The 12,684-nt window shown below is 53.6% G+C and overlaps 1 protein-coding gene across 1 annotated transcript in view; it reads right to left on the bottom strand.

The window, feature by feature from the left end:
* Positions 1–290: 290 nt before the first annotated feature.
* COL13A1 (collagen type XIII alpha 1 chain) overlaps positions 291–12,684 on the bottom strand; it is a 144,498-nt gene continuing 132,104 nt past the window's right edge. The window contains 5 exon segments of the mRNA XM_032423878.1: positions 291–731; positions 2,178–2,216; positions 6,065–6,151; positions 11,232–11,267; positions 12,186–12,239. Coding sequence (XP_032279769.1) covers positions 729–731; positions 2,178–2,216; positions 6,065–6,151; positions 11,232–11,267; positions 12,186–12,239 — 219 coding nt within the window. The 3' untranslated portion in view covers positions 291–728.

Below are 12,684 nucleotides of genomic sequence, written 5' to 3'. Positions count from 1 at the left end.
ACAAAATCACCCCAATACCAAAAGCAATAACAAATAGCTCTTTGGAACCCTGGGGATTTCAGCAGACCTGAACTTGACCTTGAAACGCTCAAATGGCACCACAAGGAACTTGGGATATGTTACATACAAGAGACCTTGCTTAAGCGACCCCTCCATCCCTCTCACTGTTGGACCTCACTTTTCCATACATTATCCTATACTTCTGAGGACCCCTCCTTCTGGGACTTCCTGCTTTCACAAGAGCGAATGTATTTAATTTAATGATTGATCAGGATCATGAGTTGCCAGGTTTCATTTTTTTTTTAATAATGAAAATCCATAAGAGTTTAAAATATTCTTAGACACACCTAGGCAAACACCACTGACCTCCACGTCCCCGTGAATTCGCACATAAGCTAGCGAGCACCTCGGTGCTGGCTGGCCCCCTTTGGCACCAGAACACAATAATTTATTAAGCTTCAATACTTAATAAGTGTGCACAAATATCATGCAAACATATGCCCATACTCACAAACAAAAAGTGTATTAGAGTCGTAGACTTATACAAAACATCTTGTAAACAAAGGGAAAGAGGTTGGCATTTCTCTGTACAAAATATGCAGGTTTTTCTTTTTTTTAATAATCTGTAAGATGCATCATACTTCTGGCATTTTCAAAAAGTGAAAACTGTATAAAAATAAATATTCTATGTACAAACACACACACAGGCCCATCCCAGGTTAGAGGCATCACTGCAAAACAAAAACACACAAAACAGAGTAGAGTTAGTGTCGGTGGGCTTGCGGGGGTCTCCTTCCCTTGTGGGAAAGGAGTGTGCTCTTTGGAGGGCTGCGGTGGTGGGCGGCTCTGGATAGGGGCACCACGGCCCCCTGGGTGCAAGGCCCTGGCGCTGTCTGCACCCCGAAGACAGAAAATCACTTTCACCTTCCTGTCACTCCCTTCGTGGACACTAGAGGGCACCTGCTCTCCATGTGGCCTTGGAGGCCGGGCTGTGGATGAATCGCTCCAGCTTCCCAGACTGAATTTATGGCGCGAACCAACAGAGACGAGGCTCTCGGGCTGCTTCCCCAAGACACTGTAGCTCTTGATGGTGACTGTTCTTCCCCTGCTAAGCTCAACCCCTCGCATCTCCTGGTCAGGGATGCCTTGGGTACCTGGGCGTGTAGGGACCCCGCCTTGGCCCTGGTGTCTTGGTGGTTTCACTACTTTTAACTGAATCCTGTGAACTAATGAGATTCTGGGCATTTAGCACAGAGGAGCTATCGTCTGATTGTAAGTGTGCGTCTGCCGTCACTGAGACAGGGCTAGATTAGCTAAGCACCAAGTCGTGGACATGCTGGGATCTCCAGCCCCTTTATGAGGACAAACCAACAGCTGGAGACCATGGGGTGAGGGCTGTGAGACATCTCAGTGGGAGCAAAGTGGAGAGGGGCCGTGGAGGGAGGGTGAGCAGCACGTTAGGGCTTCTGGATTAGCACACTGATGGCCCTCGTCAAGTTGAGGAGCCCTGTGCTTTGGGGGCCCTGGATGGGTGGGGTGATCTTGTGCAGGGGCATAGCCCTGTGGTGTCAGACAGTTTTAAGGATGGCAATGCCAAGGGCGAACAAATGAAAACTCACTCCTGGTAGGAATCCTGGGACCCCGGGAGGGGCTGGGTTGCAGGACTCGTGTGTGCAAACATGGAGCTCTGGCAGTTTGAGTTCAAGGGGAAGGGTAGAGTGGTGACCCGGCCAGCGTCTAGGAGGAGGTAGGGAAGCGATCGGAGTGTACAGTTTAAGCAACTCAGATTTCCTACATCTGGGTAAATGTCATCATGTGGCTTAATGGCTTAAATGACCTCGTGTGAACACCGAGAATAGCTACTGATAACTAATTTTAAAACCTGGTCTAGTAGTCCTTGGAGGAAAGTGCTGTGGAAATTAACCACACAAAGCATAAAGCTGTCAGCTGTGTGGCTACGTGGAAATTCCAGACGCTGGGGTCTGTGGATGCCTTAAAAAGCATTTTAAAAAGTTCTCTAAGTGCATGCAGTGTGTGGGACGTTTAATGGGCACCCTGCCTTCGGGAGCGTTCCTTTCTCGACCCACGTCATTTGCAGAGAGGCCCAGGATGGAAACTGCACGTGCTTAATCACACTTGAGAAGGGGGGGGCACCACAAACCGCTGGGCAGCCTTACCTTGTTCCAGCAGCCCTGGACTGGTAAGCCGTCTTCACCCTATAGTGAGGAAGGAAGGCAGATGGCTCAGACTCCGAGACAGCCCCCCAAGCAGGCGGGACGGGGGGACAAGGGCCACAGACACTGCAGCAGCTGATCAGGATGCAGCCCACCTCTTGTCTCTTTCTCTTCTCTGCTGCAGGGCAGAACCTCGGAAGGGGCTGGGAAGCCAGCCAGGCGGACTTCCCATTGACTAGGGTCCCATGTAGTTGTAGGGCAAGGCCAAGAGGGGCTGCCCTAGCCTATGGGGTCAGCCCTAGCCTGTCAAGGACAGCCCTAAGCCCCGCGGGTCTCTGCTCTGGCTGGACTGGGGGCTAGGTGCTCATGGGTAAGTCACTCAGCGCTTGGCGGCCTGTCTTTTCCTCTGTAAAACCTGGGAAGGCACGGCTGTATGAAATGGTCGCTACGGTGCCCCCAGCTCTCCTACTATCTCAGTTGCCTCTCTTCCTCAGCGGTCAGAGGAAGACGTCTAGGCAGGTCCATGTGATAATCAGTAAGGAGGAGGACGGGACACAATGGGGCAAGCCACCTCACAGGTATCACCACGTGGCCCTGAGGTGCCTTCCGCAAGGCGACGCCGGCCTCTGGCACAGCCCTGGCCATCGCTGGGAATTTGGGGTGGGGGGGGATGAAGTGGAGGATGGGATGCTGTGTGCCGTTTGTTTTCTTTGCTGGCGGGCCCCCTGCGGAGCACCTGAGTCTTCTTGGGGCCCGATGTCCCGGCTTCTCTGGCATACCCTTTGGGGAATCTGGAACTTTCATGAGACGAAGTGGGGAGGGTGGGGCTGAACCGGGGCATAGATCTGGTTCTCAGTCCGTGTCTACTAGAACTGCAGCCCAGATTCTAGAATTCACAGTCCAGGGCACAGCAAGGATGGACACAGGGCTTCGGGGGGACCGGAGCAAGTGGTCAGCCCAGAGGCAGTTGAAGGGGAGCCCTCTGTGCCCCAGACCAATCTCAGCACCATGACAGGTACCTAAACTGCTCACCTGACGTTCAGCAGGCAGCCGGCCTGACACGGAGGGCCGAAGAAATCTAGTTACCTTGTGCTAAGATAGCTGCCCCTGTCCCCACGTCCACAACAACACAGCGCAGGAGACGGGGAGAAGAGCAACGGCGAGAAACACGGTTTGCATTAAGGACCAAATAAAGATGACCTTCGTTGTCCCCTCTGGGTCAGGGAGGGTCTGCAGGGGGAGGTGGGACACTCCAGGGCCTCATGAAAACCTTCTGCCCCCTTCCCCAGCCTGCCACGGTGCAACACTCCACATGACTCTGGAAGGGAGAGGAGCCTCCGCGGGCCACAGCGGCATTCCCATTGGCACATGAAGGTGGCGGGGCGGGGGGGGGGGGGGGCGGCGGAGGAGAGCGAGGCAGGCAGAGGGAGCGTGGGAGAGAGGTGGCTGGAGCTGCAGCGGGCGGGACTTGAGGCGTTCAGACCGTGGGAGGCATGTGGCAGAGGGGAGACCTGGCTGGCGATTAGCGCAGGTCTCTGCAGGGGCCAAGGAGTCCAATGATTGCATGCTCGGGTTCATGGGCCCGGGCGGTGGGGCAGTGGGGGCGGCGAGCGAGGGTGTCTGCGGTGGGGAAACAGGAAGCAAGCTACTCTGTGCTCTTCTTTTGTTGCGTGCACTGGTCCTAAAAAGTCTCTACACGAGGCTCTGTGGTCACCTCTCAGGGTCACAGAGCATATTTTCTTATAACTTTTTCCCTTCTCTTCAAATATAATTCCCGTGGGACCCTGGGGCGGGATTTGGGACCCGGAGTCCTCATCTGACTATTGCTTGTATAAAAATAGCTCCGTGAACTCCAGAACTCCTGGGGACATTTAGGAGAGAAGGAACCTTTTAAGCCAATTGCCTTGGCATGAGGGGCCATCTTCTATTCCCCTTAAAGGGAGGTGAAAAGATAGCTGTGGGGGCGAGAGTGTCCCTGCCCCGAGGGGGCTGGGGGCCGGGGCCCAGCACGAGCGGCACTGTGGCCACTCCGCCGGGACATGCTTGGAGAGTATTCTTAAGTGCCTCCCCGGCTCCTGTCTTCTCTTCCTCGATGACATTCCCAACCTTTCCATTCTCTTCCAGACTTGCTGGTGGTGAACCATCTAAAGACGGAAGGAAGGGAAGCCAAGGGAGGATTTTCTAGGGTCTTTCAGGGTTTGAGCAAAAGGGACGAGCCCTTTAGTCTCTCAAATCCTGCTCTTGGACTGTCCCCTGGTTCTGGTGGTACCACTGGGGCAGCGACCCCAGACCCAGCCTGGAGGAACGGGCAGGGTGGCCCCCTCCTCTACCTCCGTTCTAGAACTTCTCAGTCTCCCCGTGTTTATGAGCATGCCCACTGGTCCCCTGCCACCTCGCGAGATGGTGGAGTGGGAAGGGCTGTGGCACCGGCTCAGGCATCTCATTCAAGTGTTTTGCCAGGTGCTCAGCAGATGCTTTTGCCGAACCAACTGCCGTGTGTGAAGGAAGAGGAGTCAGGGTTGCTACGAGCCTGGCCAGAGAATCCACTTCCCTAGCTTTCTTTCTGGGGGTAGGATGGCTAGAAGCTGCTGTGAAAGGAGAATCATATGCAGCCAAAGCTGGCTTAGGGGGCGGACGGGACGGCTCACATGAAGGGGATGTGCTTTTGAAGCAGCTGTGGGAAGAAGCCAAGAAAACATCCTGGCAAACTTTGCATGCTCGAGGGGGCATGGCGGGAGCCCCTGAGGACAGGCCAGGGCAGGGTGACCCCTAGCGTCTACAGAGAGAAGGGGCAGGAGGCATGTGGGGGGGCGGTGTGTGGCCAGAGAGGCATGCAGGCGAGAACCACACACGTGCGGAAGCCCGAATCGGCCATGCAGGCAGGGGAGGGTGACGCCATACCAATGGGCATGGGGCATCCAGTCCGTCCAGCCCTGGTAACCCCGGCTCCCCTTTCTCTCCTTTAAAACCTCGGTGTCCCTGTTCACAAAACCAACCACGATGATTATTTAGGTCAAGGCTGGCCAGCTCCGACTGTGGAGTGGAGAGGCCCAGTCCCACCCCAGCCAGGATGCAGGACCCTCGAGGCAGCTACAAGTAGGGCCACAATCCCAGCGGATTCCCACTTCCCAGATTCAATTTTTGTGCTCTCTCTGGCTTCCACGAGAGCTGAGCTTTGGAATGTTTACAGCCAGCCCCCTCTCCGTTTAAAGACTCACTTGGAATAAACATGGATGAACTTCAAATTTAGCGTATCATAATTTTCAGAACCTTCAAACGGATTGTGAGGGCACTTGAGAAGCCCGGCTAATGTGCCACAAATCCTTCCTTATAAGCTTGTTTGGGGGCTCCTGGAGGGGCTCTGTCTACTGATTTTGGTCTACGGCTTCACAGGCTTTAGTTGCATGGCTAGTGGCCGTGGGAGGCTGTATGTGAAGAGCCCCCTTTCTGGCCTTGGTCTACCCCGTCTGGGGCCTGGGGTCCTGCATCCTGACGGAGGATTCCAACAGCTTGAACTGCTGGCCACAGAGGCGGCCACGAAACGAAGAAGGCAAATGTGTGGCTCACAAATGCTATGCTGGCTTCCAGAGCTATCCTGGAGCGGAGGGCCGAGGCCTGCTCCAAGATCCCTTTCCTCGGGGACCGGGTTCTTGTTTCCACACATCAATTGTTCTGCGTCTTCAGAGGAAAGGGATTTGGCCAGAATGACTGGCAGCTGTGGTTTGAGGGTACCACCACCAGCAGAATTTTCCTGGCCAAGTGACAGGATAGATTTGATAGCATCAGTGTAGACATTCGCTCGTCATCTTAGCTTATTTGCCTTCTTGGTTTCCAACTTGCAAACCTCAAGGAAAAAACCAGAACAATGCAAGTGATAAATGAAGACATACCAATGGGCAGGGGGCATCTAATCCAGGCGCTCCTTGGTCTCCCTTATCCCCTTTGGACCCTCTAGAGCCTTTCTTCCCCCTCTCCCCCTGTAAATAATGGTTTAGTCCAAGAGAAAAAAATATCATCAAAACTTTAGGATCATTCATGTGTTAAGGTTAGAAACAGAAAAAGGAAAAAAAAATTAAAGAGGGAAAATAGCGTGGCTTAAATAGGATATTCTTCCCAATAGGATTTGAGGTCAGCACCCATCCCCACCCGTCTATAAGCTGGGAACCTTGGCTAAAGCCAGTGGGCAGGGCGGCGGCGGAGGAAATCGAGGCCTGGGGGCTGGGAGCCAGTAGGGCTCAGAGCTGGAGGTGGAGGGAAATGTAGGAGGAAGCTACTCAGGGCCAGTTTTGCTAATTCTGAGCCCAGAGCGGGCCTGGGATGAACAGGGGGACCTACTTCCTTCTCCTGGAGGGTCCATTTTTGAAAGACTTTGACCTGACAACTTTGGTCCCAATTGGTTTCCATTCCTTTGATATTCTATTAGGAGGCAGGATGATTTTATTTAGAGCCCTGGGGTGTGTGTGTGTATGCGTGCGTGCGTGTGAAAGTGTGCACATATTGCGTGCACGTATGTGTGTATGAATGTGTGAGTGTGTGCTTGGGAATGTGTATACACGTGTGTGCATATACGAGTGTGTGCTTGTGCATGAGTGTACAAGCTCACACGTGTACGTGTGTGTCCAGAGCTCCTTGGGTGGCCCCTGGCTCTCTGATGGGTCCTCCCACTGTATGTGGGTCTCTGGTCTCTGGTCTGAATGAGAGGCAGCTAATTTGTATACAGACAAGTTGGTTCAAGGAACTCATTTGTTTCTGAAAAACTTCAGTAAGCATCATCTTTCTAAATCGAACCCCCTTCTGTATGTGTCGGGGTCACTCTCCATTTCAAGAAAGGCTACAGGGACTTCGTAATGAATTTGAGTTTGGATTTTCCTATGTTGGGTCTCCTTACAAAGGGGCCAAATGTGCCCGTGGGGAGTCTTCTTGGGAGCAGTTCTCCTCTGCTGCAGAAGGCTGACTGTCTCATGCCGGGGGGCTTCCAGAATGCTCCTCGAGGCGGACAAGGCCTTGAAGGCAGTAGCACAGGGATCAGAAGAAAGGCTTGGAGCCAGAGCGGGTCCCGCCTATGACCAGCAGTGTGTCTTCGGCAAGTTACTCAACCTCTCTGAGCCTCATTCTTCTTCACCTGTACCACGTGGATAATAGCACCTGCCTCAAAACTTTGTTGTGATGTCTTTGTGCACATTCAATGGTGCCATTTAATGGTGGCAGAGAGTCCGTGCTCAGTAATGATAGCTGCTTCACCATGATTACTGTGGTGACAATGACTTCCCGCGAGCCTGTCCTGGAGCCAAGCCGGCTGCCTGCGGTTTGGCTCCGCACATCTACCGTGTTCCCGTAGTGGCAGATTGCACAGTTCCTGGGGGTGCGGGGGGGCCAAGGACAAGAATGTTTCTTATGTTTCTCTGAATCTTTGGAAACGCCTCAAATTTCTTGATTTCAGAGGTTCCCTGTAATAGCCAGTGGATTGTTCTGAGTTTTCTAAAGTGCAGACGCTTCCTTGGAAAGTGATGTGTTCAGGAGGACACGTGTATAAGCGTATTAGGTGCCATCCCATTGGCTCTGAGCTACGCCCGCTGATGAGAACATGACGGCGTGAATAGTCCCCGAGCAGTGGACCAGCAAAACCGCTAGCTGTTTGGATGGGAAGCCCCAGGGTAAACTTTCTCAGCAAAGTGGTCCCTCTTTCTCCTCGGGTCAGGCCAGTGTAAAAGTGAACGCAGTTGCCTATGTCCAGGGGGTGGGCAAAACTCCCGAGGAGTTGGTGGGGGTGGGGTTTCAGGTCCCGGATGATTTGCCTTCAGGCAACAGAGGGTCGGCAGCGGGGGTCCTGACTTTCAGGGTGTGTGGCTTGCACTATGGGGAGGCAGGTCCTAAGGGCCCAAGAAATGGCTTTAAAGTGGGTGTCCTTCGAAGGTACTAGAGTACTAGCTTTACCTACAGCCGCCCTGCCTCCCACCCCCAAAGAGTGACACAAAAGTGGCCCTGGTAAAGAAGGGATTGTAGGCGGGGAAAGGGCAAATAAAAGCTTTCTTTAAAAAGTACAGATACAGAACTTGATTTCAGAGGAACTGAGTTGAAGCTGGGAGAGTGGAGGGGAAGGATGAGGGGGATGGGGTCTGGGGATGGGGCGAGCGCGTGTGTGCGAAGTACTGAAGGAGAGAAGGAAGGAAGAGTCCGGCCTAGACCAAAAGAGATAACGGAGGGCGGAGAGGTAAGGAGGCCAGGGGGACCTGGCGGAGCAGGCCTCTCGCACACACAAGCACGCACACACGCCCCAGCCGGGGTGTCCTGAAGAGTGACGGCGACCTCCCTGCATGCACGCGACTTTCCAGTTGGCTGGCTTGCAGGCAGCTCCACCCCTGCGCCCAATTTTCCTGATGCCAAATGCCAAATTCATGCCACCCTTTATCTCCCCCTCCTCCCCGCCTTTTAAGTTGGCTCCACGTGGGACTTGAACTCACGACCCTGAGATGGAGACTGAGCTGAGATCAAGAGTTGGACACCTAACCGACTGAGCCACCCAGGCGCCCCTGGGGCACCCTTTATCTTGTGACGAACTCTTTCATCCTAAACATGGCTCCTGTGCCAAATTCCCAGGGCTCTTAGAGGCTGGGAAGAGTGTCCCTTGTGACAAGGACAGGACATTCTTTCCACGGCCACGTGGGTTCCCTTAGAAAACGGCCTGTTTTGGGCTCTGGGCCTTGAGTGCTGCTACAAGGACCTTCTTCCTTTCAGGAATGGAAAAGAGGCTCCAAGACCGTTGCCTGGTGGGACACAGAGAAGCGTAGTTTTAAGACGGGGGTCCCCGTTCACTGTAAGACGGAGCAACGGGCTTGCAGCGCGCCCACTTGGGCCTCTCTAACGGGCCCAAGCATAACATGCGGTGAAGTTCGAGAGCGGCCTCAGGCAGCCACCTTCTCACGCCTGGTGGGGGCCGGGGCTCGGAACACCTGCAGCTTCGTCTTCACGAGCAACGGTGAGGCTTCTAACTAGAATGTCATCGAAGCCCCTCTGGTCTTTTCCCTTGAAAGCGTCACTATTCTGAGCTTCCAGGCCTCAGGAAAAAGAACTGGCCGTGGCAAAGCGCCGACTCTGCGTAGAACTTCCTTTGTTTTGAAGGCTTTCTTACGAAGCCCTCACATCTCCCCCCAAGAGGTCTGCTAGGGCCAGTGGTATTAAGAGGTCTGTTTGAAGAGGCGAGATGCAGGGGGCACTCTTCCAGGACATTCTGGTGTCTTGAGAGTCAGATCTCTCGAATGGAGGACACAAGCTGTTCCTTGATCCGCAAACCTGCTCTTTGGAACTAGTCAGTTGTTCTTTACGGGTTTCCGGAAAGCGAGTTCGTGCAACCTGTTTTCTGGACTTGACCTTTACTAAGTGACATATTGCTAATTGACAGGTGGGGCAGGGGAAGGTTTGTAGAGCCTCAGGGAGGAGAAGTGGAGGAGAAATATTCTCCCGCTGATTCCTGGGGCCTCACTGGCTCATTCAACAACCCCAGAGCCTTGCCTCAGCGCCGCCCGCCACCTGCCGCCCGCCGCCTGCCGCCCGCCGCCTGCCGCCTGCCGCCTGTGACAAGGGCATCGGCCTGCCCCACCTCTGCCTCCAAGGGGAACGTGATCGTCTCTGGTTGTGCAGCCTTTGAATGGCTCACTGCTGCAAGCCAACTGAAAAAGCCGTAAGAAATAGCTTAAAAGTATTAATTGAATATGCTAAAGACAACCAGAACACTTTAGAATTAAGTTAGAAAGGAGATTAGTATGCCAGCTAAGAGGTGGAATGATCAATTTTTTTTCTTTTTTTCGTGGCCTCAATTCTTTGATGGCACAGGAAGGAAGGTGGGCTTCCCCACCTGCCTTACCAGCCAGCACATTTCCGGAAGTAGGTCTGATAATTCCAGTGGTTTCTAGACTTGGTCTTCCATGGACAGTTTGGTAGGCGTCACTCTGCCTGCTTCCTCTTCTTTATAGAATATATGGAACAAATTGAGTTACTTTCGACCAGCTGCCAGGAAGGAGAACTTAGGGCTAAAGAAGAGTTCAATAAATATCTTAAATGGAAAAGACCAGAATTGGTGCAGGGTATAAGCATACAGATTCTGGCACTTTCTATCCATGAACATGGTTATCAGTGTTCAAAGATCAGCTGGAGGACCTGGGATCTGGGAGCCACCTGTTCTGCCTCTAAAGCTCTGTGGGAGCTTGGTATATTTTGTCGTGGTCCTGGCCTGTCTCTCCCTCTGAGACCCTTGGACAACGTGACCCACTAGAAGATGCGCTGGGGCCTCTAGGTGCTGTGGGTCACACTCTGGGGACCACTGTGATGAAGCAGCAGGCGAGACCTTCTGTGAACGGAGCCACAGCTCATCTCTGGGTCCGAGGTGGTTAAATGGTCCCTGCTGAGGCCAGATGTGGCCTGTGTCAGATACGTGGCATGTGTCCCATCCTACCACATGGCTGTGGGGGCCGTGGACGTTCAACAGCTCTGTGTTGGTGATGATGGCAGAAACCAAAGGGACAGCAAAGGACCTCAGAAGGTACAATTCATTTCATGGTCCTGCAGGCCCTTTCCAAGAGAAATAATGGCTGTGATCATTTTTTAAAGGGTTGGCTGCTTACAACAGAAGTGTGCTTGTGCTTGGAGCCGGAATTTATTTCTCTCTCACCAGTGGCCTGGGATGCCTGGCAAAACGAAATCTCAGAAGGCTACGACTAGGCAATGGTGGGTCTAAAAATACCATCGAGGGGTCCATTAGCAGGGCACTGCAGAGAGTGGGCACGTGGCTCCCATGGCTGGATGGCAATGTTAATCTGATGACCGCCATGGGATTCGGTCTTCCCTTGCCAGGTGGGAAAAAACCATGCTTCCATTTCAGGATTAGGCCCCAGGCTGCCTGCACGCTAGAGTAAGCCCTTTACTACAAAGCCTTTTAATTTTGGATGATTTACCAGGAAGAACTGTATTTGCCAATGTTGGGTCAGGAATCTCCAATTGATCATTCCACCACATCATGAAGACATTAGTAACCACAGCCAAAGTGCAAGGGCTCAGACTCACCCGGTTTCCTTTGTCTCCGGGTGGTCCATGTAAACCCTGCAATAAATCACAGAAATGAAGACACGTTCATGAGAAAGGACAGGAGGGCCGTCCAGGCCTTCCTTCCAGGCTCAGAAAGGTCTGATGCCTAATTCATCAGAGACAGGCTTAATTATTCCCGTTTTACAGAAGGGGACAAAGGGACTTGACCTCTAGACACATAATGAGTTATGGGCGCTCGTTCTGCAGCTGAGGCCCTGGCCTGTGGCCCTGTTCTTCCAGCTCACTCCTCCCAACAGGTGGCAGGTGCTGAGGACACGGTCTGTGTGCAGAGCAACTCTCCCGGCAGAAGAGGTGTTTGCATGGCTCTCCCGCCAGACTCTTGCCAGAAAAGTGACCCCAAAGCTGCTCTTTTCAAGGTATAGGCTGTCCTCCATGACTTCAGCTAGGGAAGCAGCACCAGGCAAAGACTGGCTGGGGTTGGCCGGAGCAAAGTTGCTTGGGCAGCCACACATGGAGCTGGTGACCAGATGTACAACCTTCAAGTGGGTGGAAACAGTGGTCCTGGCTGTCTTAGGCCATCCACTTTTACAACAACACAGCAGGAAAACTGGGGAGGCAGTCCTGTCATGAAACATCTCCTTCTTGCATTATAATGATCTGGCTTTGCTTCTGTCCTTCCTTGATGGCCGTGCACATTCATCTGTGAGACCCCCCCCGCATCCCGTCAGATGGTCCATGTGGCTGAGGACCTGGTACCCCAACAGGGCCCACGTGTGCCCAGGTTTGCCTCAAGCAGTGCCCAGCAGAGAAGTTCCACGACCACGTGGCTGTTGGCAGCTTCCTCTGTCATAGAAATCAGCATTCTCACTCAGCTCTGGATGTTTGCTCCAGGCTCTGGGTAGTCTGCCCTGGCAGGGCTTCTGCCGGGGGATAGCGATGGGGGACAGAAAGCTCCAGTCGCATGACACTTACAGGAAGCCCAGCTGCTCCTGTTGGTCCTGTCATCCCCAGGTCGCCTTTGCTGCCCTGAAACAGGAGAAAGAAACCCATGAGCCCCCCCTGATGTGGGAACCACCTTCCGCCCACCGTTTTCTGTTTCTGTAGGAAACCCCGGGAACCTCTCCGGTCCCTTCAAAGAGCCCTCTACGAAGCAAGGGCTCAGCGGAGGGTGTGCCTGGTGTGGACTCCACCACGGCGGGGGGGTTGGAGGCCCCCCCCACCCTCCCTCCAGCGGAGCCCATCCCCCAAGGCCCTCTGGAAAGACTGGACAGTGCCCTGAAGCTACTGGCTGGCCTCAAGCAGAAGCCGAGAGGGAAACAAGGAGCACGAAATGAGCATGGACAGAGAAGAGGGCGGAGAGAGAAAAAGAGCTTTGCTTTCTTCTTTGAGGCCACAACTGTCACCCCTGAAAGCAGCCATCCTGGTCTCCAAAGTGGCTGTGATCTCGGGGAGGGCCGTCTATGTCCCTCTT

Source organism: Phoca vitulina, unplaced genomic scaffold (genome assembly GCF_004348235.1).
Source record: "Phoca vitulina isolate PV1807 unplaced genomic scaffold, GSC_HSeal_1.0 scaffold29, whole genome shotgun sequence".
In the NCBI taxonomy this organism is placed as follows: Eukaryota; Metazoa; Chordata; class Mammalia; order Carnivora; family Phocidae; genus Phoca; species Phoca vitulina.
The sequence above is the reverse complement of the archived record's forward strand: the minus strand, read 5'-3'. Positions and strand labels throughout refer to the sequence as shown.